General features: G+C 44.6%; 1 protein-coding gene across 4 annotated transcripts in view; it reads left to right on the top strand.

The window, feature by feature from the left end:
- The window catches only part of camsap1b (calmodulin regulated spectrin-associated protein 1b), a 140,378-nt gene that overhangs the window by 34,716 nt on the left and 78,477 nt on the right, over positions 1 to 27,185 (top strand). For all 4 annotated transcript variants that reach the window (XM_072488726.1, XM_072488725.1, XM_072488727.1 and 1 more), the window contains exon 2: positions 25,909 to 26,171. In XM_072488726.1, the coding sequence (XP_072344827.1) occupies positions 25,909 to 26,171 (263 nt within the window). The remainder of the gene's footprint in view (positions 1 to 25,908; positions 26,172 to 27,185) is intronic.

Genomic DNA, 27,185 nt, shown 5'->3' with positions numbered 1-27,185 from the left:
CTCTCGCCTCCTGCACTCCCGGCTCTTGTGCAACCCCAAATATAGCCAACCCCCAGCTTGGTTCGACCCGGACCCCCACTACTTTTGAAAGCACCTTTGTCACCCCCATCCAAAACCCCTGTAGTGCCGGGCATGACCAAAACATATGGGTATGATTCGCTGGGCTTGTCGAGCACCTCGCACACCTATCCTCCACCCCAAAAAATTTACTGAGCCGTGCTCCAGTCATATGCGCCCTGTGTAATACCTTAAACTGAATCAGGCTTAGCCTGGCACACGAGGACGACGAGTTTACCCTGCTTAGGGCATCTGCCCACAGCCCCTCCTTGATCTCCTCCCCCAGCTCTTCTTCCCATTTCCCTTTTAGTTCTTCTACCATAGTCTCCCCTTCGTCCCTCATTTCCCTATATATATCTGACACCTTACCATCCCCCACCCATGTCTTTGAGATCACTCTGTCCTGCACCTCTTGTGTCGGGAGCTGCGGGAATTCCTTCACCTGTTGCCTCGCAAAAGCCCTCAGTTGCATATACCTGAATGCATTCCCTTGGGGCAACCCATATTTCTCGATATCGCTCGTCAGCGCTCCCAGACTCGCGAACTTCCCATCCACAAACAGATCTTTCAGTTGCGTTATTCCTGCTCTTTGCCACATTCCATATCCCCCATCCATTCCCCCCGGGGCAAACCTATGGTTGTTTCTTATCGGGGACCCCCCCAAGGCTCCAGTCTTTCCCCTATGCCGTCTCCACTGTCCCCAAATCTTCAGTGTAGCCACCACCACCGGGCTTGTGGTGTAGTTCCTCGGTGAGAACGGCAATGGGGCTGTCACCATAGCCTGTAGGCTAGTCCCCCTACAGGACGCCCTCTCTAATCTCCTCCACGCTCCTCCCTCCTCCTCTCCCATCCACTTACTCACCATTGAAATATTAGCGGCCCAATAATACTCACTTAGGCTCGGTAGTGCCAGCCCCCCCCCTATCCCTGCTACGCTGTAAGAATCCCTTCCTCACTCTCGGGGTCTTCCCGGCCCACAGAAAACCCATGATGCTCTTTTCAATCCTTTTTTAAAAAAGCCTTCGTGATCACCACCGGGAGGCACTGAAACACAAAGAGGAATCTCGGGAGGACCACCATCTTAACCGCCTGCACCCTCCCTGCCAGTGACAGGGATACCATATCCCATCTCTTGAAATCCTCCTCCATTTGTTCCACCAACCGCGTTAAATTTAACCTATGCAATGTGCCCCAATTCTTGGCTATCTGGATCCCCAGGTAACGAAAGTCCCTTGTTACCTTCCTCAACGGTAGGTCCTCTATTTCTCTACTCTGCTCCCCTGGATGCACCACAAACAACTCACTTTTCCCCATGTTCAATTTATACCCTGAAAAATCCCCAAACTCCCCAAGTATCCGCATTATTTCAGGCATCCCCTCCGCCGGGTCTGCCACGTATAGTAGCAAATCGTCCGCATACAAAGATACCCGGTGTTCTTCTCCTCCTCTAAGTACTCCCCTCCACTTCTTGGAACCCCTCAACGCTATCGCCAGGGGCTCAATCGCCAGTGCAAACAATAATGGGGACAGAGGGCATCCCTGCCTTGTCCCTCTATGGAGCCGAAAATATGCAGATCCCCGTCCATTCGTGACCACGCTCGCCATCGGGGCCCTATACAACAGCTGCGCCCATCTAACATACCCCTCTCCAAAACCAAATCTCCTCAACACCTCCCACAAATAATCCCACTCCACTCTATCAAATGCTTTCTCGGCATCCATCGCCACTACTATCTCCGTTTCCCCCTCTGGTGGGGCCATCATCATTACCCCTAACAGCCTCCGTATATTCGTGTTCAGCTGTCTCCCCTTCACAAACCCAGTTTGGTCCTCGTGGACCACCCCCGGGACACATTCCTCTATTCTCTTTGCCATTACCTTGGCCAGGATCTTGGCATCTACATTTAGGAGGGAAATAGGTCTATAGGACCCGCATTGTAGCGGGTCCTTTTCCTTCTTTAAGAGAAGCGATATCGTTGCTTCAGACATAGTCGGGGGCAGTTGTCCCCTTTCCTTTGCCTCATTAAAGGTCCTCGTCAATACCGGGGCGAGCAAGTCCACATATTTTCTATAGAATTCGACTGGGAATCCATCCGGTCCCGGGGCCTTTCCCGCCTGCATGCTCCTAATTCCTTTCACCACTTCTTCTACCTCGATCTGTGCTCCCAGTCCCACCCTTTCCTGCTCTTCCACCTTGGGAAATTCCAGCCGATCCAAAAAGCCCATCATTCTCTCCCTCCCATCCGGGGGTTGCGCTTCATATAATTTTTTATAAAATGTCTTGAACACTCCATTCACTCTCTCCGCTCCCCGCTCCATCTCTCCTTCCTCATCCCTCACTCCCCCTATTTCCCTCGCTGCTCCCCTCTTCCTCAGTTGGCGTGCCAGCAACCTGCTCGCCTTCTCCCCATATTCGTACTGTACACCCTGTGCCTTCCTCCATTGTGCCTCTGCAGTGCCCGTAGTCAGCAAGTCAAATTCTACATGTAGCCTTTGCCTTTCCCTGTACAGTCCCTCCTCCGGTGCTTCCGCATATTGTCTATCCACCCTCAAAAGTTCTTGCAGCAACCGCTCCCGTTCCTTACTCTCCTGCTTCCCTTTATGTGCCCTTATTGATATCAGCTCCCCTCTAACCACCACCTTCAACGCCTCCCAGACCACTCCCACCTGGACCTCCCCATTATCATTGAGTTCCAAGTGCTTTTCAATGCACCCCTCACCCTTAGACACACCCCCTCATCTGCCTTTAGTCCCATGTCCATTCTCCAGGGTGGGCGCCCTCCTGTTTCCTCCCCTATCTCCAAGTCTACCCAGTGTGGAGCGTGATCCGAAATGGCTATAGCCGTATACTCCGTTCCCCTCACCTTCGGGATCAACGCCCTTCCCAGCACAAAAAAGTCTATTCGCGAGTAGACTTTATGGACATAGGAGAAAAACGAGAACTCCTTACTCCTAGGTCTGCTAAATCTCCACGGGTCTACACCTCCCATCTGCTCCATAAAATCTTTAAGTACCTTGGCTGCTGCCGGCCTCCTTCCAGTCCTGGACTTCGACCTATCCAGCCCTGGTTCCAACACCGTATTAAAATCTCCCCCCATTATCAGCTTTCCCATCTCTAGGTCCGGAATGCGTCCTAGCATCCGCCTCATAAAATTGGCATCATCCCAGTTCGGGGCATATACGTTTACCAAAACCACCGTCTCCCCCTGTAGTTTGCCACTCACCATCACGTATCTGCCCCCGTTATCCGCCACTATAGTCTTTGCCTCGAACATTACCCGCTTCCCCACTAATATAGCCACCCCCCTGTTTTTCGCATCTAGCCCCGAATGGAACACCTGCCCCACCCATCCTTTGCGTAGCCTAACCTGGTCTATCAGTTTCAGGTGCGTTTCCTGTAACATAACCACATCTGCCTTAAGTTTCCTAAGGTGTGCGAGTACCCGTGCCCTCTTTATCGGCCCGTTCAGCCCTCTCACGTTCCACGTGATCAGCAGGGTTGGGGGGCTTCCTACCCCCCCCCCCTTGTCGATTAGCCATCCCCTTTTTCCAGCTCCTCACCCGGTTCCCACGCAGCTGTATCTCCCCCAGGTGGTGCCCCCCCGCCCATCCCCTCCCATACCAGCTCCCCCCTCTCCCCAGCAGCAGCAGCCCAGTAATTCCCCCCTCCCACCCCCCCCTGCTAGATCCCCCGCTAGCGTAATTACTCCCCCCATGTTGCTCCCAGAAGTCAGCAAACTCTGGCCGACCTCGGCTTCCCCCCGTGACCTCGGCTCGCACCGTGCGACGCCCCCTCCTTCCTGCTTCTCTATTCCCGCCATGATTATCATAGCGCGGGAACCAAGCCCGCGCTTCTCCCTTGGCCCCGCCCCCAATGGTCAACGCCCCATCTCCTCCACCTCCCCTCCTCCCCCCATCACCACCTGTGGAAGAGAGAAAAGTTACCACATCGCAGGATTAGTACATAAAACTCCTCTTTCCCCCCTTTTTAACCGCCCTCTTCGCCCCCCACATTCGCCCCACCACTTTGTTCAAACGTTCTTTTTAATAACCCGCTCATTCCAGTTTTTCTTCCACAATAAAAGTCCACGCTTCATCCGCCGTCTCAAAGTAGTGGTGCCTCCCTCGATATGTGACCCACAGTCTTGCCGGTTGCAGCATTCCAAATTTTATCTTCTTTTTATGAAGCACCGCCTTGGCCCGATTAAAGCTCGCCCTCCTTCTCGCCACCTCCGCACTCCAGTCTTGATAAACGCGGATCACCGCGTTCTCCCATTTACTGCTCCGAGTTTTCTTTGCCCATCTAAGGACCATTTCTCTATCCTTAAAACGGAGGAATCTCACCACTATGGCTCTGGGAATTTCTCCTGCTCTCGGTCCTCGCGCCATCATTCGGTATGCTCCCTCCACCTCCAACGGACCCGCCGGGGCCTCCGCTCCCATTAACGAGTGCAGCATCGTGCTCACATATGCCCCGACGTCCGCTCCCTCCACACCTTCAGGAAGACCAAGAATCCTCAGGTTGTTCCTCCTTGCGTTGTTCTCCAGTGCCTCCAACCTTTCCACACATCGTTTCTGATGTGCCTCATGCGTCTCCGTCTTCACCACCAGGCCCTGTATGTCGTCCTCATTCTCGGCTGCCTTTGCCTTCACGACCCGAAGCTCCCGCTCCTGGGTCTTTTGCTCCTCCTTTAGCCCTTCGATCGCCTGTAGTATCGGGGCCAACAGCTCTTTCTTCATTTCCTTTTTGAGCTCTTCCACACAGCATTTCAAGAACTCTTGTTGTTCAGGGCCCCATGTTAAACTGCCACCTTCCGACGCCATCTTGGTTTTTGCTTGCCTTCCTTGCCGCTGTTCTAAAGGATCCACTGCAATCCGGCCACTTTCTCCTTTTTTCATCCGTATCCAGGGGGGATTCCCTTCTGGTTTACCGCACAGTGTTTTTAGCCGTCAAAATTGCCGTTGGGGCTCCTATCAAGAGCCCAAAAGTCCGTTTCACCGGGAGCTGCCGAAATGTGCGACTCAGCTGGTCATCGCCGCACCCGGAAGTCGTCACTCTATACCCTATTAATGACGCCCAAATACTATTTGCTTATCAACTGCTCCAGCCGTCTGTCCTGCCACCAGCAATGACCTATGTGCATATACATCCAGGTCCATCTAGTCCTGCATTGCCTTTAAAATTTTACTCCTTATTTTGTATTACCTCTTACTAAAATGCATCACCTTTCACAACACTTTTTGAACAAGGGCATAATATTTGCAATTCTCCAGTCCTCTGCCACCTCCCCGAGTCTAGAGAAGTTTGAAAGATTAAGACCAGTTCCTTTACAATTTCCATTCTCACTTCCTTAAATATCCTTGGCTACTTCTCACCTGAGCCTTGTTAATTTTCAGTACCGACAGTCTATTCAACACTTCCTCCTAATCAATTTTAAATCCTTTTTTTAATATATAAATTTAGAGTACCCAATTCTTTTTTCCAATTAAGGGGCAATTTAGCATGGCAAATTCATCTAACCTGCACATCTCTGGATTGTGGGGGTGAGACCCACGGGGATAATGTGCAAACTCCACACAGACAGTGACCCGGGGCTGGGATCAAACCTGGGTCCGCAGCACCATGTTGCAGCAGTGTTAACCACTGCTCCACTGTGCCGCCCTATCCATCTTAAATCTTTCTAGGGCCAGAGTTTCCTTGTCTGTCACTATGGCCTGGATGGCATCTACCTCTTTGGTAAACACAAATGTAAAGTATTCATTTAATCCTTCTGCCATGCCGCCAGCCTCAATGTGTAAATTCCCTTTAGGTCCCTGATCAGCTATACTCCTTGTACTGCTGTTTTACTATTTATGTGCCTTTATAAGACTTTGGGGTTCCCCTTTATGTTGTCTACTAGTCTTTTCTCATAATCCCACTTTATTTCTCTAATGTGCTTTTTCTCCTCCCCTCTGAACCTTCTGTATTCCTCTTGGTTCTCAGCTATATTTTCTACGTGACATCTGTCATAAGCACGCGTTTTCTTCCTTATAATTTATATCTTCTTCATCCAGGGAGCTTTGGATTGGTTTGCTCTACCTTTCCCTTTTAAGGGAATATACTTTGACTGTGTATGGACCATTTCTGTTTTGATAATAACCTCTTGTTCAGCTACAGCTTTTCCTTTCTACCTTTGTTCCAGTGTAACTGGTCCAGCTCTGCTCTTGCCCCATTGAAGTCTGCTCTACCCCAGTTAATTATTTTTATTCTGGTTTGCCTATTATCTTTTCCTATCATCATCCTAAACTTTACGATACAATGACCGCTGTCTCCTAAACCTTCCCCCATCGATGTTTGATCTACCTGGCCCTCCTCATTTCCAAGAACCAGACCCAACTGTGCATCCTTTCTTGTTAAACTGAACGCATACTGCGATAGAAAATTTTCCTGAACACAATCTAGGAACGTTTGCCCCTCTTTGCCCTTTACCCGAATGTGCACTTAGATAGTGGTAGTATAAGTTAATTCCCCATTATAACTACTCTGTAATGTTTGCATCTCTCTAATTTCCCTGCAGATTTGTTCTTCTACATCGTTCTCACTAGTTGGCGATCTGTAGACTACACTGAGCAATGTAATTGCACCCTTTTTATTTCCTCGCTCTAGCCAAATTAATTCTGTCCATGAACCCTCTGGGACATCTTCTTTCTCTAGCATTGCAGTGCTCTACTTAACAAATACCATCACCCTCCCTCCTTTACTTCCTTTTCTGAACACCTTGTGTTAGGATCCTGGACCAGACCCCAACAGATGTAAGGTTAAGAACATAAGAACTAGGAGCAGGAGTAGGCCATCTGGCCCTTTGAGCCTACTCCGCCATTCAATGAGATCATGGCTGATCTTTTGTGGACTCAGCTCCACTTTCCTGCCCGAACACCATAACCCTTTATTCTTCAAAAAACTATCTATCTTTACCGTGAAAACATTTAATGAAGGAGCCTGCTTCACTGGGCAGGGAATTCCATCGATTCACAACCCTTTGGGCGAAGAAGTTCCTCCTAAGCTCAGTCTAAATCTACTTCCCCTTATTTTGAGGCTATGCCCCCTAGTTCTGCTTTCACCTGCCAGTGGAAACAACCTCCCCGCATCTATCCTATCTATTACCTTCATAATTTTATACATTTCTATAAGATCCCCCCAGATTGCTGGACAATAACTCCAAATACTTTTTAATTTGTAAAACTGTGAGGAAAGGATACTTCGCTCCAGAAGTGATTTCATTAGCAAATGTTATATTAAAGCAAACTTTATTATTAACACAGAATTAAACTACATTAACATCACAGACAATAGCTTACAATTAATAGTTCTCACCAATGAAAGGAAACATTTTAAACTTCTAACTGATACTTTCTCTATCTCCAATCAAGCAAATCCATGGCAGGTCAAAAACCACTTATAAATATAGTTAGCAATCACAGGATCACCTGCTGTCCAGATGAATAGAGATTTATTGGAGAGACTGCTTGGAGAGGAGAGAGAGATCCTATCAGAAAACAACTTTCAGATTCTTGTCTGTGCCAGACTACTGCTTAACCTGACAGCCTTTTGTAAAAGCTGCTCCTCCGCTCAGCTCCCAGCAAAGCCTCCCCCAGAAGAATGTCCTGCAACTGCTGTGTAACATCTGACTCTCGCACCAGGGTGGCAACATACTATCCAGGACACAATTTCACTTCCACCCCCCTCATTTCAGGACATTTTGTTTTACCTTAAAAGAGAGAGTTTAAAACATAACCATCTTATAAAGTCTTGTATTCATAACAACTTGAAGGACCATGAAGATTTGCTTGAGAACGTTGGCAATGCATTCTAAATTCAAAATTCCTGCGATTTAGGTTAGGGTTGACTTTGGAACTGGAATAACAAGCTACACCACTACTCAATCAAAGTTGTATGTTTTTTTGTGTTAACCTTTGTTCCATTTTTTTGTGTATGGTGAGAACAGGCCACACCTAACAATTTTAAGGATATATTTTTAAAAATTCTGGTGAAGCATATCTTGGAATCAAACTGTTTGGAAGATTGAATATTCTGGTGCTGTAGGAAATATTTGGTAGTTTAAAAACAAAGTGGAGGAATGTACATTTAATAAATGCAAAGATTTAGAAAGCATATTTCAAGGAAAGCAAATTATGTTTGCTTTGCAGGAAAATTTAACCACAAAAGTACAAGTCAATTTTACCACCATTTTTGAATTAGCAAATGGAACCTCAATGTGTAGAGAAGATGGTGCTGAGTTGGAGGTACCTAATAGCCATTTTGGTTCAGTGTGACCCGTTGAATTTTATTGCATGAAGTTGTCTTGTGACTCTATAGTCGATAGAAATCTTAAAATGGCTTAACTAGAAATGTTAACACTTGTCCAAGTTAAATTAATTTTGTCCATGGTGTGAATGAAATGTTAGCTCTTGGGCAAACTGAGATCAATTTTGAAATTCACCGGGACTATTTTAATAGATTCCAATTTAAATTGCACCCTACAGGAATGCTGATCGTAAGATGATTCTTTTTCTACCAAAGTTATAATTCTGTTGCCATTCTGATCCCTCCGGGTGAGCACTCATAAACCTATTTGCCCAATAATAGAGGTGAAAGAAAGCTGGCTCTTCTCAGAGTTTAATGATGGCATTGTAAATTATTGACGTTTGGAAGATGGGCATGAAGAAGACTATATTAGGATTAAACAGAAAAATGTTGGATGAAATTTGCATTGTGGGGACAGCGATATGAACGAGATCAAACATGCAACTCAGTTCAATAACATTTTCATGCGTTTCTTTAAGTCTGCTCTTATGTAGGAACAAAATAAAATTCTGTATGAGAACTGACAACAGAACGTCGAGCAGTTTGGGGCCGTCTTTGTTGAAGGTTTAATATTGGAGGTTTAACACATCAAATTGGTTTGAATCTTAACCAATTTGGGACGATCTGATAAAATTAAAGGACTGAGCATACTTTGAATTCCAAGCATGGTATTAGAAATAGCAATGTTAGTCAGCTAGTTCAACATTTGCTCAGAATGTAGAGTAGAACTGATAACTGAAGGCAAAATCAATAATCTACAGCTTGTTCAGTGAAGCAAGGGCTGACTTTTCTTCTTTCTGTGCCTGGAGGACATAGTCCCACCCTGATCTTGCAGTTTCCCATGTATCAGAGCATCAAATCTCCATGGCCCCTCCCAACTTGATTCTTGCTAGGAACCTTGTGGAAAATTGCAGCAGTGTCTGGCATCTGGAATGATGGGGATTGCATTAAAGGGGAATAAGAACCTAAATCCTTCAACTAAGCTCCCACTGAAGGCCTTCGCTGGGTAATGAAATGAATCCCCACTGGCTGATACTACGCCTGTCCACAATTGCCATTAATCATGAACCAATGCGTTACCCTCTTCTGCACTCTCCTCTATGCATCCATTAACTGCTGACCCTCTTCCCTTCCTGGCCTTCGTGCTAGTTAACATTTAAATGGTGCCTTGCCTTCATTGTCTACCTCAGTGGGACTCCTCTAGTTCAGTTTCGCTCACCTATCCAATCATTGATTCACTTCTCTGGGAAGTGGGGAGGGGGGGGCCGGGGAGGGGGAAGGAGAGAGGGTGTGTGTGGTTGCTCAACTTCCATCCATAATGCTGATGCCAACCATTCTATCCCCTTCCTTGGCTCCTGCACAGTCTCCATTTTGTCAGATTGTTTTTCTCACATCCAGTCTTTGATGAACTGCAGTGTCCTCCAGTTGAACATTTGTGTGAAGACTGAATTCATTGTCCTCAAACCCGGCGCCATAACCATTGTTTTGTGGAAAATTAAATATGCATATTTAATGCAGGTTTATTAACTATTGTAATCAAAATTGAAGACTATTTGGTTAATTATTTCCATGTTGAATGATATAACAGTATTACTCGATAGCTTGGTAATTTAATCCTATTTGCTTCTTGCCTTAACATATTTTGCTCAAATTACTTTTTTCTCTCTGCCATTTCACTTGTCCTTTGTTAAATAAATGTAATTGTCATTTGATCTTAAAACAGAACTCGAACGATTAGAATTTTTGTTGCGGTCCTACATTACAATACTGTAGTCCTACAATACAAAGTAAAGTATGGACGAGCAGTAACAGTTCAAGGTAAATCGCAATGATCGGTATTGCAGAATCTGTTGGCCAATGACATTTTTAAAAATTAATTTAGGAGATGTGGGCGTCGCTGGTTAGGCCAGCATTTATTGCCCATCCCTAGTTGCCCTACAGAAGGTGATTTTCGAGTGGCCTTTTTGAACCACTGCAGTCCTTGAGGTGTAAGTACACCCACTAAGCTGTTAGGGAAGGAGTTCCAGGACATTGCCCCTGCGACAATGAAGGAACGGCGATATATTTCCAAGTCAGGGTCTGATTCCTCGCTAACGTCTGAAATGTGATTTGTTTTTAGCTTTATGATTTAAGAATCTTGCTAAGGTTTTAGTTGTCTACATGTGACCTGCATAAGCAGAATTTTATTTTGTTTTGATCTGTATCTGTTTTCTTTGGGGTTCAGTAGCATTTTTCTGAACTGATTGAAAATGCTTTGAATTCTGGTAAAAACTATTCTCTCGACGCCCAAGGGTGGGGGGGGTGGGGGGGTGTTTCTCTTGAGGTGGCGTTTGGGTGAAGGTGGTTTTTTTCCCCCCCGAGTTGTGTTTTTAAATGTTTTATGGGGGGTTACTGTATATGGGAGAAATCCAATTTATAATTCCTGATTGTTGTGTTCTTGTTTCATTCTTTTTGTTGTGGGGGGGGGGTTGTTGAAAATTTGTTGAAAAATTTGAATAAATATATTTTATTTAAAAAAAACTATTCTCTTAACAGGTGTTGCTCTGTTTCGGTCCCAACAGCGTCCCCAATACTGTGGGTATTTCTATTTATCTTAATGAACCACATGCCTTTTGACCTGTGTCTGTGGCATGCAAGACTAAGGTGCGGGACCATTTAATGGTGTCCTCCTCATTGAAGTGTGCGCGGTTCAATTGTCCGTAGACTGCCATGAAATGAATCGGGTAAGCTTCTCTTAATGGATAGTGGGCTCCTCCTAATCCGATGACCTGCGTTGTGGGGTAACCGGATTCATGGGGGTTGAATTGCAAGTCGGGGTGTAAGCTGCTTGTGCAGTCGGTGCTGCAGGTGCTTTTCCTTTTGGGGCGTGGGGGGGTTCCCTTTAAGTATTTCCTTAACTCTTCCTCCCATATAGGGCATTGCTCTGTTCTGTTGGTCGCTGCAACCTCTGGTTCCTGTGGATTCATCAATCTTTCCATTGCTTTAGTGGCCATTACTTCTCTTATCTCTTTCTCTACTTTTAATTTGGGACAGGGGAATGAGGCGGTGATTTGAACAGCGGGTATGGCTTACGCTATTTTCCGGCTCACAATCCCTCGATAGTTGTACACAATTCTAGCGAGTTTACCTTACTCTTCCTGTTGGGTACGCATGCGGGTTAGTACACACTTCCGACATTCGGTTATTTGGTCGATATGGGACTTGCACTTGTGGTTCTTTCTCTTTCTCGCAATTGGATTCAAAGTTTGTGGGTTCTCTCAGAGTGACAAAGTCACTTCTAATCGAGTCCCGTCAGAGGTCACCAATAATGTTGCTCTGTTTCGGTCCCACAAGAGTCACCAATAATGTTGCTCTGTTTTGGTCCCAACAGCATCACCAATACTATGGGTATTTCTATTTATCTTAGTGAACCACAAGCCTTCCCTTATATCAATCAAATGACCACACAACCAATTAGTTAGTTCAAAAGATGGTTTATTTACATACACAAGAGTTATCTCAACATGCAAACACAATATCTACTACGTGTTCAACTCTCAGCTACAATATACCTATACTTAACTGCAGGGCGACCGGCACTGTGCAAATGGATAAGGCCTTTATCTGGATTTCACTTGGCTGGTTCGAAGAAAGTGGCTCTGTCTCTGCAAGGCTCATCTGTCAGGTAGCGATCGTTGGTCTTGAACTTGGCTGGCTCTGCGATTGGGTTGGCACAGTCCGGATCCAAAAGAGACAGAACACGTGGCTCTGTCCTCTTTTATCCCTCTGGGTTTTTGCGCTCTTTGGGCCGGTCCTTAACCTTGGACCCAATAGTTCGACAGGGCTCTGATCACTCTCTTTGATTTCGGCCAATAAAGGGACGGATGCCTTGGTAGTTGGGTGGGTCCTTAATGGCCATTAACCTTGGCAGTTGTGCTTTCTGAGTAAGGGGAGTGGCGCTGATCAGTCTGTGGCTGTGCTGGTTGCTTGATTGGAATTCTATTATCCTGGTAAAATGGGCCATTAAAATGCAAACGAGCGGGGGTTTCGATCAGGTCTGGTTACCTGTGTTTTAGATAAACATAGGCTGTGTATCTGTCTGAGTCCTGGGTTGGCCATAATTCCCATGGTCCTTTGCAGATGGCCATCTTCGATGGCTACACAGGTCACTTCTTAACCTTTTCAGCTCAAGTGGAGAAAGCCCCAAGTTAAGGTTTTCCATAATTGTAATCCCTCATTCATGATGATATCTTGTGAATGTTGCTAAATGTTTGTTTGGCTCTTTCGTTGGCTCTGAATATACGGTCAATATGGTCGCCTTCCTTAATTCTAATTACGTTTGCTCTAGAGTCGCTGGGTATCTTTCGATACCGCCACAAGTTTCAAACTGAATACCGATCAAAGACTCGATACACAAATTAGTTAGCTCAAAGTCAAATGCTTACTAATTTACCCACACAGTTAAATATACTCATGCACAAATACTACAGACTAAACTATCACTACTGCTAAAGCCTATACTTAGCTTCGGGCGTCCACTCAGTCGGAGGAACAATGGTCGTTGTTCGGTTCTGAGGCCGCTGGGGTCGAAGTGGTGAAGGGGAACAGCTAAGGTTGTCTGTCTGGTAGCGTGCGTTGACCTTGGACTTACTTGTTCTGGTGCAGCTGTTGGGCAGGTCTCTCCTCGGTGAGAGCCGGAGCCAAGAAAACAATTCTCTCTTGGGGGTACCTTCTTATACCCAAAGGGGCTTAGCGCGCTTTTGGGCGGGCCTTGAACTTGGCTCCAATCAATTGGACCGTTTCTCGATCGTTCCTATCGATTTCATCCAATAAAGGGGTGGGTACAGATGCACCTGATGGCTGGGCGTGTCCTAGGTGGCTGTTGGCCTGCTTTGTTCTGGTCTCCTCTGGCTCCGGAGGGTGTCTGCCTTAGTATCGGTTACTCAAATGTTACTCTTTTCCTCCTGGAAAATGGCCATTAGTATGCTAATGGGCCTACAGTTTTGGTCTTGTCTGGGAGCTGCGGCTCCAATAAGCAGACAAACCTGAACCTGCTTGTTTTCTCGGTATTGTCCATTTTCCCTGCAATCTTTGCAAAGTGGCCATTTTGTAATCGGGAAGTGGCCATCCCAGATGGCTACATGAATTTATGCAGTTCCTTTATTTTCCACTCATTGTTCTTTCCTTCATTTAATGGCATCCAGAGAAGTTTACACAGTATTCCAGCAGAAGGCTGACAATGGCCTAGTAGCAGTTCAACATTATTCCTTGCTTCTATATTCTATGCATTAGGATACAAAGTCAAGGATTTGTTTGTCCATTCTTATCTATTTACATTTGCATTTATTTGTATAGTAAATATAATATATCTTTCTTAGTGAGGTCTACTCTTATTTAAAATCTTAGTGTTATAGATGTGTTTTGATCCTGTAATTTATTCAGTCTGCTGAATGCTTCAGGTTTCGTAGTTTGAGAGAAACACATGTTTGTCCCTGGTATTCTAATTTTTTTCTATAAATGGTAATATTCCAGTATTACATGTTGCAAAAGAATGCAAGGAATTTGTTACTATTTTTACTGTTTATCACGATCAACCTGGAATCTGTTGCCCAGAACTGAGCCACATTTACAAAAGACAAATGAGGGGCTTTGATAGAGTAAATAGGGAGAAATTGTTTCTATTGGCAGAAGGGCGAGTAACTAGAGCACATAGACTTAATATAGTTGGCAAAAGAATCAGAGGATAGATGAGAATACATTTTATTGTAACATGCTGTTATGAACTCAAATGCAATGCGTGAGAGGATTAGAAGCAGATTCAGTAGTAACTTTCAAATGGGAATTTAATAATTACATAAAGGGGAAAAATTGCCGGGCTTTGGGAAAGCAGGGGCGTTCTTACAAACAACCAATGCAGGATTGATGGGGAAAATGACCTCCTCTGTGCTCTATAATTGTATGATTTAGATGCACCCCTTGCTGGTATGTATTGGAATTTGATGCTTCAGCTGATTCGTTTGGATGGAGGGAAGCGTGGTGCTGTCTATATCACAGTAAGAAGTCTTACAATACCAGGTTAAAGTCCAACAGGTTTGTTTTGAATCATTTTCGAAACAAACCTGTTGAACTTTAACCTGGTGTTGTAAGACTTCTTACTGTGCCCACCCCAGTCCAACTCCGGAGCATCTCCACATCATGCCTGTTTGTATCAAATTCACTTATCATACTTTTGTTATACAACAATAATCCTCCACACCCAAAATTCCTCCACAAATACAATGTAAAAACAAATTTATCCATCGTGAACTTGCAGAAATATGTATTAAACAGGGTAATGGCATAGGTAAAGAGATCTAGGGGGAGAACAAAATATTTGTATGGGGATAAACAACTGCATGGTCCAGTTGTGTTGAATGGCCTGTTACTGTGCTGTGATTTCTATGTAGTACCTGCAGAGTAAAAACGTAACAGTGAGAGACATTTTCAATGCTTTTACTTCAAAAAGTTAGTAAGAGAAAGAGCAAGAACCATAAAAGATTGGAGTAAACTTGGAACTGAAGATGAACATAAGTTGTCAATATTCTGAAAGAGTGCTTCCTCCAACCATTCATAAGTAACGTGCCTTCCCGAAATAGAGAGAACCTAGTGACTTGTGTGGAGCATAAACATCAAGCATGGAAGAATGACCTATTTATCTGTGCTGTAAATACCTCATAATACTTTGTAATATTAATGACTTTTATGTGAATGTGATGTAAGTTCTAAAAAAGTGCACTTGAGCCCAATGAAGAATTTCAGAGGCTTACGGTAGCATTGTGGATAGCACAATTGCTTCACAGCTCCAGGGTCCCAGGTTCGATTCCGGCTTGGGTCACTGTCTGTGCGGAGTCTGCACATCCTCCCCGTGTGTGCGTGGGTTTCCTCCGGGTGCTCCGGTTTCCTCCCACAGTCCAAAGATGTGCAGGTTAGGTGGATTGGCCATGATAAATTGCCCTTAGTGTCCAAAATTGCCCTTAGTGTTGGGTGGGGTTACTGGGTTATGGGGATAGGGTGGAGGTGTTGGCCTTGGGTAGGGTGCTCTTTCCAAGAGCTGGTGCAGACTCGATGGGCTGAATGGCCTCCTCCTGCACTGTAAATTCTATGATAATCCTAGCTGGGGAGATTTGTGAGATATTGGCAATCATTGAGAATGCCACTAGAGGTGTCTGTAGAATTGGAAGAGAGCTAATGTGATGCCTGTATAAGAAATAGGTGTGACACAGGCCTAAGTAACAGTAGATTCATTAATTTCAGTTAAGTTTGAAAATGACTTGAAGCTTATGGGGTCGTCTGAATTAAAATGACTTATTATAGGATTAAATGATCAATTTAAGCATTGTCTTCATCTGTTACCGTGTATATTTCCTTTTACTTTTCATTCAAATGTAGCTTCAACATTGTCCACAAGATTGGTTAATGTATGCCAGTGGCATCCAACTTTCCCTCTCTTTCACCTTTGACTTCATGCTTGTGGCTGTGGTCTGATTATCTGTCCAGTAGGTTAGTGGGCAGGAACGTGGCAGATGAAATTTAATTTTGGATACATGTGAGGTTATTCACTTTGGTAGGTGGAACAGAGATGCAGAGTATTTCTTAAATGGTGAGCCATTGAGAAATGTTGGTGTTCAAGGGGACCCAAGTGTCGTTGTTCATGAGTCACTGAAAGCCAGCTTAAATGTGCAACAAGCAATTAGGAAGGTAATGGTAGATGGCCTATGTTGGACAAGGAATTGTGTACAGTTTTCCCCTCCACCCTTGCCTACGAAGGATATACTTGCCATAGAGGGGGTGTAGCAGAGGTTCACCAGAACACCTGGGATGGTGGAACTGTCCTATGAGGAATGATTCAGGAGACTGGGGATGTATTCACAATGAGAGAAGATGCCATTGAAACTTACAAAATTCTTAAAGGATTAGACAGGGTAGATAAAGGAAGAATGGTTCCCCGGTTGGGGGTATCTAAAACAGGAGACAAAGTCTCAAAATTAGGGATCAAGCCATTTAGGACTGAGTTGAGGAAGAATTTTGTCACTCGGAGGATGCTGAATCTTTGGAATTCTCTATCTCAGAGGACTGTGGAAGCTCAGTCATTGGAGTATGTTCAAGACAGAAATTGATACATAGATTTATAAATACTGACATAAAGGGATCTGGAGATGGTGGAAACATGTTGAGATAGATGATCAGCCAAGATCTAGTTAAATGGAAGATTAGTCACAAGGGGCTGGATGGCCTCCTCCTATGTTCCAATGTCCGCTCCTGGATAAATTATAATTTTCCTTGAGGCCAAAGTCTCCTGTTCAGTTTTTCTTGACAACTTTACCCCTTAGTTGCTGATTCTACATCCCCCACCCGCTCCCTGCTGGCTGCACATAGAGTCATAGATGTTTACAGCATGGAAACAAGCCTTTCAGCCCCGCTTCTCCATGCCACCCAGTTTCTATCACTAAGCTAGTCCCACTTGCCTGCATTTGACCCATATCTCTCTATACACCGTCTGCCCATGTAATTGTCTAACTGTTTTTTAAAGGAAAATTGTACCCGCCTCTGGCATTAAACAAAATCCGAGAATAGTTTTGAACTGAGTTTTAAATGGTATATTCAGTCAGTTACCACAGCACTTAATTTCATTTACAATATTGCCTGGCTTCATTCCTACCTATACCTAATTTGCATCTCCTTCTCACAAATTCCCTCTAACTTTCTTTTGCAGCCTACATGATCTCCAATTGAACCAAATCTCTGCTGCTGTATCCTATTTCATGACTAAATGCTGCGCATATGTTCCATTGCTCTCTGAATTCTCATGACTTCTCTTACCACAGTGTATGCACTTCACATATCCGGCACTGTGGTTAGCACTGCTGCCTCACAGCTCCAGGGACCCGGGTTCAATTCTGGCTCGGGTGACTGTGTGGAGTTTGCACTTCCTTCTCGTGTCTGCGTGGGTTTCCTCCCACAGTCCAAATATGTGTAGATTGGCCATGCTAAATTGCCCCTTAGTGCACAAAAGGTTAGGTGGGATTACTGGGTGAGGGGGATAGGGTGGAGGCAGTTTTGTTTGTTTTAATGGCATCTTCTCTCATTGCAAATACATCCCCAGTCTCCTGAATCGTTCCTCATAGGACAGTTCCACCATCCCAGGTGGTCTGATGAACCTATGTGGGAGTGGCTTAAGTAGGGTGCTCTTTCCAAGGGCCGGTGCAGACTCAATGGGCCGAATGGTCTTCTGCACTGTAAATTCTATGATTCCTCATTTTCATGTTTTCATTTCACCTTTCCTTTGTTGTCTTCTCGAGCTCTATATACCAGCATGTTCTTTCTCATCTATTATTATGTTTCCACTTCATGGTGTTTTTGAAGAGCTTCCAGTCGCAATACCCCTATAACTAGACTTCACAAATTGAGTGCAAGTTTGGAGTTTGGTAAGTGGGAGTGTTTAAATTGTTAGCACTATATACCATATACTTCACCCGCTGTCTATGTTATGTAGTTTTCATTACGTATCCCCATGTATTTATCGTATGTTCTATGTTTACATGTATGGAGCGATCTGCCTGGACTGTATGCTGAACAATACTTTTCATTGTACCTTGGTACATGTGACTCTAAATTGTTCTTAAATTTTGCTCTTAAAATTTAATCTAGCCTATAATTAGCAGCAACTGGAAAGTACTGTAAGCAGATTAAGTTATTTCTTTCTAGCAATTTAGACAGGGTAAACTCGCTCTCAACTGTGGGAGCTGAGTAGTTAATTGGCTAACTGGTTTAATTGGGTTCTGTAATCCCAGTTCAGTTTTCTATAAATTCAGTTCATATAGTGAAGCCTAAGCAAATAGAGTGCATCAAGAAAGCTGAGTGCAAACTTGGGGTTTGGTAAGTGGGGAGCTCAGCGAAACGAGGAGTTGTTAGTTACCCTTTGCTTTTTCTATCTTTCTCCCCTTTTAAGATGGGTTGTTACTCTACTACTGTTTGGTGAGAATTTTGCAAGTGGGTATATTCTACTCTATCCTAAGGTTTAAAACCTTGCACAACTCAGTGGTAAGGTTAATTATATATTTAATTAATTATTTGAATGGATAACATTGTGATTCAGGACAAACACGCCTTCAGTATAGTGTTCGTGGCTTGAGGAAGTTCGGCTCAGAGTCATCGAGCTGGAGGCTGAGCTGTAGACTCTGTGACAGATCAGGGAGGGGGAATGATGCTTTGTATCAGGAGGGAGTCACACCACTTAAGATATGATCTTCTGATTTGGTCAGGGACATGAAAATATGACTGTGTGTGAGGTAGGTAAGGGAACCCAGAGGGTAAGAGTGCCAGCCTTTGCAATTGTCCAACAGGTTTGAAGTTCTTTCAGCTTGTTTGGATGAGAGCGAGGGCTGCAGGGTGGATGATGTGACTGCCTCTGGCACCGTGGTGCGATAATCCATTTAGTTGGTGGATATAGTGGTAGTACAGGACAGTATAGTGAGGACGATTGACACTGTTCTCTGTAAGAAGAGTCCAGACAGCTGTGTTGCTGGACCAGTTCCAGAGTGGTGCATCTTGGGTCATGGTCTATGAGGATACCAATGACATGGGCATAATGGAGAATGAGGTTCTGCATAGTAAGAAGCAAAGGTGATAATTTCTGGATTATTACCTGAGCCGTGTGCAAATTGGCCTCGACAAATAAGATTAGAGAAATGAATGCATGGCTCAAAGACTGGGTATTGGAGAAGTGGGTTCTGGTTCATGGGCACTGGCACCAGAGCTAGGGAAAGAGGAAAGGTTACCGTTGGGACTGTCTACACCGGAACCATGTAGGAGCTGATGTTCGAGCAAGCCATATAACTAGGGAAGTAGAGAATTTTTAAACTCTCTACTTCCCTACAGTGGGTGCAAGGAATTATGTTTAGGAAGATGTGGTATACCAAAGTGTAGAGACAAGGCAAGAGCAACAGGTACTAATATGGGAAACAGACTGAAAGGAAGGGACAGAGTACAAATCTAACAATAAATCAGCAGGTAAGACTAGAGCTACAAAGGTAATAAAAGGACAGTACCATAAGCACACATAGCATTGAAATCAAAACAATTAATAAGTACTATCTGATAGCCATACAGAGACATAGCTATAAAATAATCCAGATTGGGACTGAATTTGTAGGGTATTTGACAGTTAGGAAGGACAGGAAGTTTAAAAAAAGGTGAAGGGGAAGCTCTGTTAATTAATGATGGTATTGTCACAGAGATAATCTAAATTCAGGAAACCAGGATGTAAAAACTGTTTGAGTTGAGGTGTGAAATGGTAAAGGCAAGAAGTCACTTGTGGGAGTGATGTACAGGCCCCCTAATTGTAACTACATGGTAGGATAGACTATAAAGGAAGAGATGATGGAAGATTATTGGAAAGGTACGGCGATAATCACAGGGGGTTTCAATCCACATATAGATTGGAAAAATTAGGTGGGCAAAGCTAAAATGAACTGGCAAATATGTTTAAGAGACGGATCAGTGGAGGTTCAGTGGCAGACATTTAAAGGAATATTTCAAAATACACAGAATAGACTCATTCCATGAGAAACAAAAATTCCAAGGGGTGGGCCCATCATCTGGTTCACCAGTAAAACTAAAAACAGTAGTAAACTTAAAGAAAAGGTATATTTTTGCACAAAGATGAATGACAGGTCAGAAGATTGGAAAGAATATAAAGAACATCTATCTATCTTTCTCCCGTACTCTAGTATTCCCCCATATCAATCTTTTTTGTCATTCTTTAGAGTACGGGTGAAAGCTAGATAGATAAAGATGGATAGGCAGAGTTTCGATAGATATTAGTAAGAAAAGAGTTGGTTCCATAGAAAGTGCGTCTGAATAATTGATAATGGAAATTGGGTAGTAGCAGATGAATTAAACAGGTATTTTGCATCAGTCTTAATTTGGGCAGCACGGTAGCATAGTGGTTAGCACAGTTGCTTCACAGCTCCAGGGTCCCAGGTTCAATTCCCGGGTTGGGTCACTGTCTGTGCGGAATCTGCACGTTCTCCCCTTGTCTGCATGGGTTTCCTCCGGGTGCTCTGGTTTCCTCCCACAGTCCAAAGATGTGCCGGTTAGGTTGATTGCCATGCTAAATTGCCCATAGTGTCAGTATTCAGCCTGGATCCCAGTTACCAGTGGTGTACCGCAGGGATCAGTTCTGGGTCCTCTGCTGTTTGTGATTTTCATTAATGACTTGGATGAGGGAGTTGAAGGGTGGGTCAGTAAATTTGCAGACGATACGAAGATTGGTGGAGTTGTGGATAGTAAGGAGGGCTGTTGTCGGCTGCAAAGAGACATAGATAGGATGCAGAGCTGGGCTGAGAAGTGGCAGATGGAGTTTAACCCTGAAAAGTGTGAGGTTGTCCATTTTGGAAGGACAAATATGAATGCGGAATACAGGGTTAACGGTAGAGTTCTTGGCAATGTGGAGGAGCAGAGAGATCTTGGGGTCTATGTTCATACATCTTTGAAAGTTGCCACTCAAGTGGATAGAGCTGTGAAGAAGGCCTATGGTGTGCTCGCGTTCATTAACAGAGGGATTGAATTTAAGAGCCGTGAGGTGATGATGCAGCTGTACAAAACTTTGGTAAGGCCACATTTGGAGTACTGTGTACAGTTCTGGTCGCCTCATTTTAGGAAGGATGTGGAAGCTTTGGAAAAGGTGCAAAGAAGATTTACCAGGATGTTGCCTGGAATGGAGAGTAGGTCTTACGAGGAAAGGTTCAGGGTGCTAGGCCTTTTCTCATTAGAGCGGAGAAGGACGAGGGGCGACTTGATAGAGGTTTACAAGATGATCAGGGGAATAGATAGAGTAGACAGTCAGAGACTTTTTTTCCCGGGTGGAACACCATTACAAGGGGACATAAATTTAAGGTGACAGGTGGAAGATATAGGAGGGATATCAGAGGTAGGTTCTTTACCCAGAGAGTAGTGGGGGCATGGAATGCACTGCCTGTGGAAGTAGTTGAGTCGGAAACATTAGGGACCTTCAAGCAGCTATTGGATAGGTACATGGATTACGGGAAAATGATATAGTGTAGATTTATTTGTTCTTAAGGACAGCACGGTAGCATTGTGGATAGCACAATTGCTTCACAGCTCCATGGTCCCAGGTTCGATTCCGGCTTGGGTCATTGTCTGTGCGGAGTCTGCACGTCCTCCCCGTGTCTGCGTGGGTTTCCTCCGGGTGCTCCGGTTTCCTCCCACAGTCCAAAGATGTGCGGGTTCGGTGAATTGGCCAATGATAAATTGCCCTTAATGTCCAAATTGCCCTTCGTGTTGGGTGGAGGTGTTGAGTTTGGGTAGGGTGCTCTTTCCAAAAGCTGCTGCAGACTCAAAGGGCCGAATGGCCTCCTTCTGCACTGTAAATTCAATGATAATCTATGATTAATCTAGGACAAAGGTTCGGCACAACATCGTGGGCCGAAGGGCCTGTTCTGTGCTGTATTTTCTATGTTCTATATGTCCAAAAAGGTTAAGTGGGGGTTACTGGGCTACAGGGAAAGGGTAAATATGTGGGTTTGAGTAGGGTGCTCTTTATAAGGACCGGTGCAGACTCGATGGGCTGAATGGCCTCCTTCTGCACTGTAAGTCAAAGATCCTTTTTAACAAAGACAGTAGGTTTGCATTCCTTACAGAAACAGGTATTACTTTGAAATCATCAAGTGATCTGGAGACATTCTTTAGCATGCAGTGAGCGAGAGACCAAAATACACCTCCTTGGTTTGAATGCTGCTCTCCAACTGAAAACGAAACTAAAACTCAGCCAAAAATAGCTTGCAGCTTAAAACAAAAGTAAAAAGCTTCCACCCACACAATGACATCACTGCAGTCGCTTGAGAAGGCAATCATTTCTTAAAGTGACATTCCCATGACAAGTTACAAAAGAAAGATAGACCAAAGAACGAGAGCAACAAAACAAACGAGAATCATTACATCTGCCTGTTTTGCTTGTCTGCCGATGTTGGCCTGTCTGTTGTTGGCCCTGGCGTGTATTTCCACACATATTGCTGCTCCCTCATGTTCTCCGTTTCCCCACTCCCTCTCTTGCTCCTTCCCCCTTCCCTTTCTTTTATAATCTGTGGCACCCCTCCCTTTCCCCCCCTGTCTATTAGCTGTTGGCTACAAACAGGACCTGGAACAAGATGATGAATGGCTTCCACATCTTGGGGAAAGCCCTCTTCCGACTCTTCGATGGCAAATTTGATTTTCTCCAGCTGGAGAAATTCCGACCGGTCAGCCAGCCAGTCTGCAGCTTTAAATGGTGCTGCTGATCGGCAACTGAGCAAGACTCTTCAGCGGGCAATTAGGGAGACAAGGGCGTTGGTCTCCCTCCCCATGAAGAGTTCTGTCTGGTCTGATAACCCAAAGACTGCCACTTTCGGACTTAGCTCCACCCTCATCCACAACCTTGAACATTATCTCAAAGAAGGCTGTCCAGAACCCGACAGGCCTCTTTGTCAAAGTCATCGGACTCGAAACATTAACTCTTTTCTCTCCCTACAGATGCTGCCAGACTTGCTGAGATTTTCCAGCATTTTCTCTTTCATTTTAGATTCCAGCATCCGCAGTAATTTGCTTTCATCCAGTATGCCCAGAACATGTGCGTGTGGTTGGCCGAGTCTCCTCGGCACCATTCACACTTGCCCTCCACCTCCGTGAAGAACCTGCTCATTTGGGTTCTGGTTAGGTGCACTCTGTGCACCACTTTCAGCTGCATTAGGTTTAACCTTGCGCATGTGGAGGTTGAGTTTGCCCTGCTCAGTTCTTCGCTCCAGAGTAACCACCCTATTTCTACTCCTAGTTCTTCCTCCCATTTTTCCCATGTCTCGTCCTGTGGCAAACTTGCCTCTTAGTCGCCCGCACAGGTTCCCACAGTTCCACCTTCCTAAGTCACCCGTGTCCAACAGTTCTTCTATCATTGAATTTTTCGGTGTCCGTGGGTATGTCATCTCCTTGGGGAGAAAGTTTTAAATTTGTAGGTCAGTGTCTTACCATCCCGTCTCCATCTCTTAAAGGTGGCGTCCATGTGGCTGGTGCGAATCTATGGTGGTTGCATGTAGGGGCCTTGGTGGACATTTCGGTCAGTCCTTACCTGGTTCCACATCCGGAGCATGGCTATTACCACTGGGCTTGTAGAGTGCTTAGCTGGCTGGGCTGGGAGTGTTGCTGTGGCAAGGGCCAGGTGAGACGTCTCTTTGCAGGAGCTCGCTTCCATCCTCACCCATTCTGATTTCGGCTCCCTTATCCATTCTGGAGAGTGGTTAGAGATTACGATCACGGAGTATTCTGCTCCTACTATTTCTGGAAGAACCGCTTTTCCTACTACAAAGAAGTTGATGTGCCCCCAGTTGCTGCGTATCTGTGTCGGGGATTTCCGCCATGTTCTTCTTTATGAACTCCGTGTCGTCCCAGTTGGGAGCGTACACATTGACCAGACCACTGGTGCCCTTTCCAGGACACCGCTGACCATGATGTGCCGATCCCCTGGGTCCATAACCGTCCTCATCGCAGTAAAAACCGTCCTCTTCTTTAACAGTATGGCTACTCCCCTGGCTCTCTTCCCCTAGCAGTAATGGCAATGTCTGTCCCACCCAGCCCTTTCTTGCTCGCAGTCGGTCCTTCTCCCTCAGGTGTGTCTCTTGGAAGAAGACTATGTCAGCTTTCATACTTTTCAGATGGGCGAAGACTCTGGATCTTTTCACTGGGCCATTAAGTCACCTGACGCTCCAAATAACTATTGACTATTTTGCTAGGGGGGTTTCTGTTGTACCCCCCCCCCTCAAATCTGCGGGGTCAACTTGCATTGTGGTTGTGCCCCTGCACTCTGCGGTTTCCCTTTGTTAGGGGCCACCCCCCCACTGTACTCCCCATGAGGCTGGGCCCCTGCGCTCCGGGGATTCCCTTCGTTCGGGGCCACCCAACATGACCACCAACAATGTGTGCGCATGCACTCCGGGGTTTCCCTTTGTTTGGGAACCCTCCAAAGTGCCAGTTTTCTCTTTGTTGCCACATGTGACCTGTTATAGTCAGCCTAGCCCCCCCCCCCCCCCCCTTTGTTCCCCTTACAGCTTTTAGAAGCCAATGTTAAAGCAGGGAACTTGGAAAAATGCAAGGTATTTGGGTAAGAGTCAACGTGGTTTTGTGGAAGGGATTTCATGTTTAACCAATTTAGAATCAGAGACATAGAGGTCTACAGCACAGGAAAGGTCCTTCGGCCCACCACGTAAATATTCTAATCCTATTTTCCAGCACTTATGGGAGTTCTTTGAAGTGGTCACATGTGCTGTGGATAAAGGAGAACTGGTGGATGTACTGTATTTAGATTTCCAGAAGGCATTTAATATGGTGCCACATCAAAGATTATTGCGGCAAAGCTCATGGTGTAGGGGGTAACATTTTGGCATGGATTGGAGATGGCTGGCTAACAGGAGATAGAGTTGGCATAAATGGGTCTTTTTCTGGTTGGCATGATATGACAAGTTTGGTGTCGCAGGATCAGTGCTGGGGCCTTAACGTTACAATTTAATAAATGACTTGGATGAAGGGACTAATGGTATGTCGGCACAAAGGTAGGTAGGAAAGTTAATTGTGAAGAGGACGTAACGAGGCTAAAAAGGGACATAGTGGGCAAAAATCTGCCAAGTGAATACAATGTGGGCTAATGTGAAATTGTCCATTTTGGCAGGAAGAATAAAAAAGGAACTTGTTATCTAAATAGCGAGAGATTGCAGAGCTCTGAGATGCAGAGGGATCTGGGTGTCCTGGTGCATGAATCACAAAAAGCTGGTATATAGATACAGCAAATAATTAGGAAAGCTAATAAAATGTTAATGTTTATTACGGAATGAATTGATTACAAAAGTAGGGAGGTTATGCATCAGTTCTACAGGGCATTGGTGAGTAATGTGCACAGTATTGGCCTCCTTATTTAAGGAAATAGGCAAATGCATTAGAAGCAGTTCAAAGAAGGTTTACCTGACTAAGTCCTGGAATGGGTAGCTTGACTTATGAGGAAAGATTGGAGAGGTTAGGTTTTATTCACTAGAGTTTAGAAGAGTAAGAGCGACTTGATCGAAAACTGATCCTATGGGGCTCTGCCCTCTGAAATGGCTGAACAAGCCACTGGGCCAATTAGGGATGAGCAACAAATGCTGCTTTGCCAGTGCCACTCACATTCCATGAAAGAATAAATAAAAGTGCTACTTTGTTATAATATGGCATCACTGAGTTCTTCTCTAACATCCTTAAAACGGAATGCTCTGGAATCGTTATATCTATTTTAATGTATTGTTTTACAGATTTCAGTGTCAGTCAAGCTCAAGGAATGGGGCTATGAACTGACCATCTGTTTTATTAGAAATTTATATTTAGGATGAATGAAATAAATTTATCTTAAAGTAACTAAATATGATTGGCTGTAAATGTGTGCAGATTCTTCTAATCTCTTTTTTGCTTCATTGCAGATAATATCCCAGAGGATTTAAGGGATGCTTTCTACACCGACCAGTATGAACAGGAGCACATTAAACCACCTGTCATCAAGCTACTGCTGTCAAGTGAACTCTATTGCCGTGTCTGCAGCCTAATTTTGAAAGGAGATCAGGTGGCTGCATTGCAGGGTCACCAGCCTGTCATTCAAGCATTGTCTCGCAAAGGCATTTATGTCATGGAAAGTGATGATGTACCAGTTTCAGAGTCAGACCTCACACAGTCTCCGATCAAAATGGTGAGTGAAAGAAATTCAGCTTTTTCCATAAATCAGAGTTAGGTTACGTTGGTGGTTATCTAATATTTGTGAGCAAATTTATCATTTCATGAATTATTAAGTTAACTTCCTGCCGAAAATGTGCAGAAAATCAAAATAACGCACAATACAAAAAGCAACTTGTTTATGTGATAATCTACCATTATCATTGTTCTAAAGGTTTTTGGCATAAGTGCTTTAATTGTACCACATTGGTCTTGGTTTAAAATAGTAGATTTTGTGGAGTGCTAGATAGACGTTCGTGACTTTGAATATAATGAAGCAGTGATTATTTTAAATGTGCGCTGGGTAATCCGTTGTACTCAAAGTTAAGCCCTCCTTTTGGAAAGAGAACTGATCTTGATATCTGAGATTCTGGCTGTTATTGAGCAGAAACCTCTCCTGCATGTTGCCCAGACTAAAGCTGCCTTTCAGTGGTTCACAGGCTGTTTCTGTTCACACTTCAGTTGTCATTTGTCTTTCAAGGGATCCACACGCCAATGTTTGTACACCAATGCTGCATTAAGTTGGGAGATATTCTCGGCTATCAACAGTGACAGTTTGTGGTCATATTTGAGTGTGTCCTTTTTATCTCTGGTGCTCACTCTGCTTCAGGTTTAGGGCAGGGACTTCAATTTGTTAGTTATTTTTTCTGAATTGTTGCCAGCCCCCCCTCCCCCTGCCTTTTAAAATAGTTGTGAAGATGAAAACCTGCTGTTCTGATATTGACGGATCCTTGTTTTGATGTTGAGATTCCCAGTATTGTACATGTTCAAAAGGTCAGTGCACTAATGTTTCACCAGTCCAAAGCATCAGTGTGCTTCCATCACAATGCTATTTTCTATCACAATATTACTTTACATCATGATGCCAGAATGCTTATATGCTGAACCACCTTGACCAGTTTACAGAGCTAGGCTAGCTAGTGGTGCAGTGAGAGACCAGGGAAATAAATACGTTCTCACTGCATCAGCAGCTTGGACCTCCACAAGCTTT

Source organism: Scyliorhinus torazame, chromosome 22, assembly GCF_047496885.1.
Source record: "Scyliorhinus torazame isolate Kashiwa2021f chromosome 22, sScyTor2.1, whole genome shotgun sequence".
NCBI classification, from domain to species: Eukaryota; Metazoa; Chordata; class Chondrichthyes; order Carcharhiniformes; family Scyliorhinidae; genus Scyliorhinus; species Scyliorhinus torazame.
Note: the sequence above shows the minus strand (reverse complement) of the source record. Positions and strands in the feature narration are given on the sequence as shown.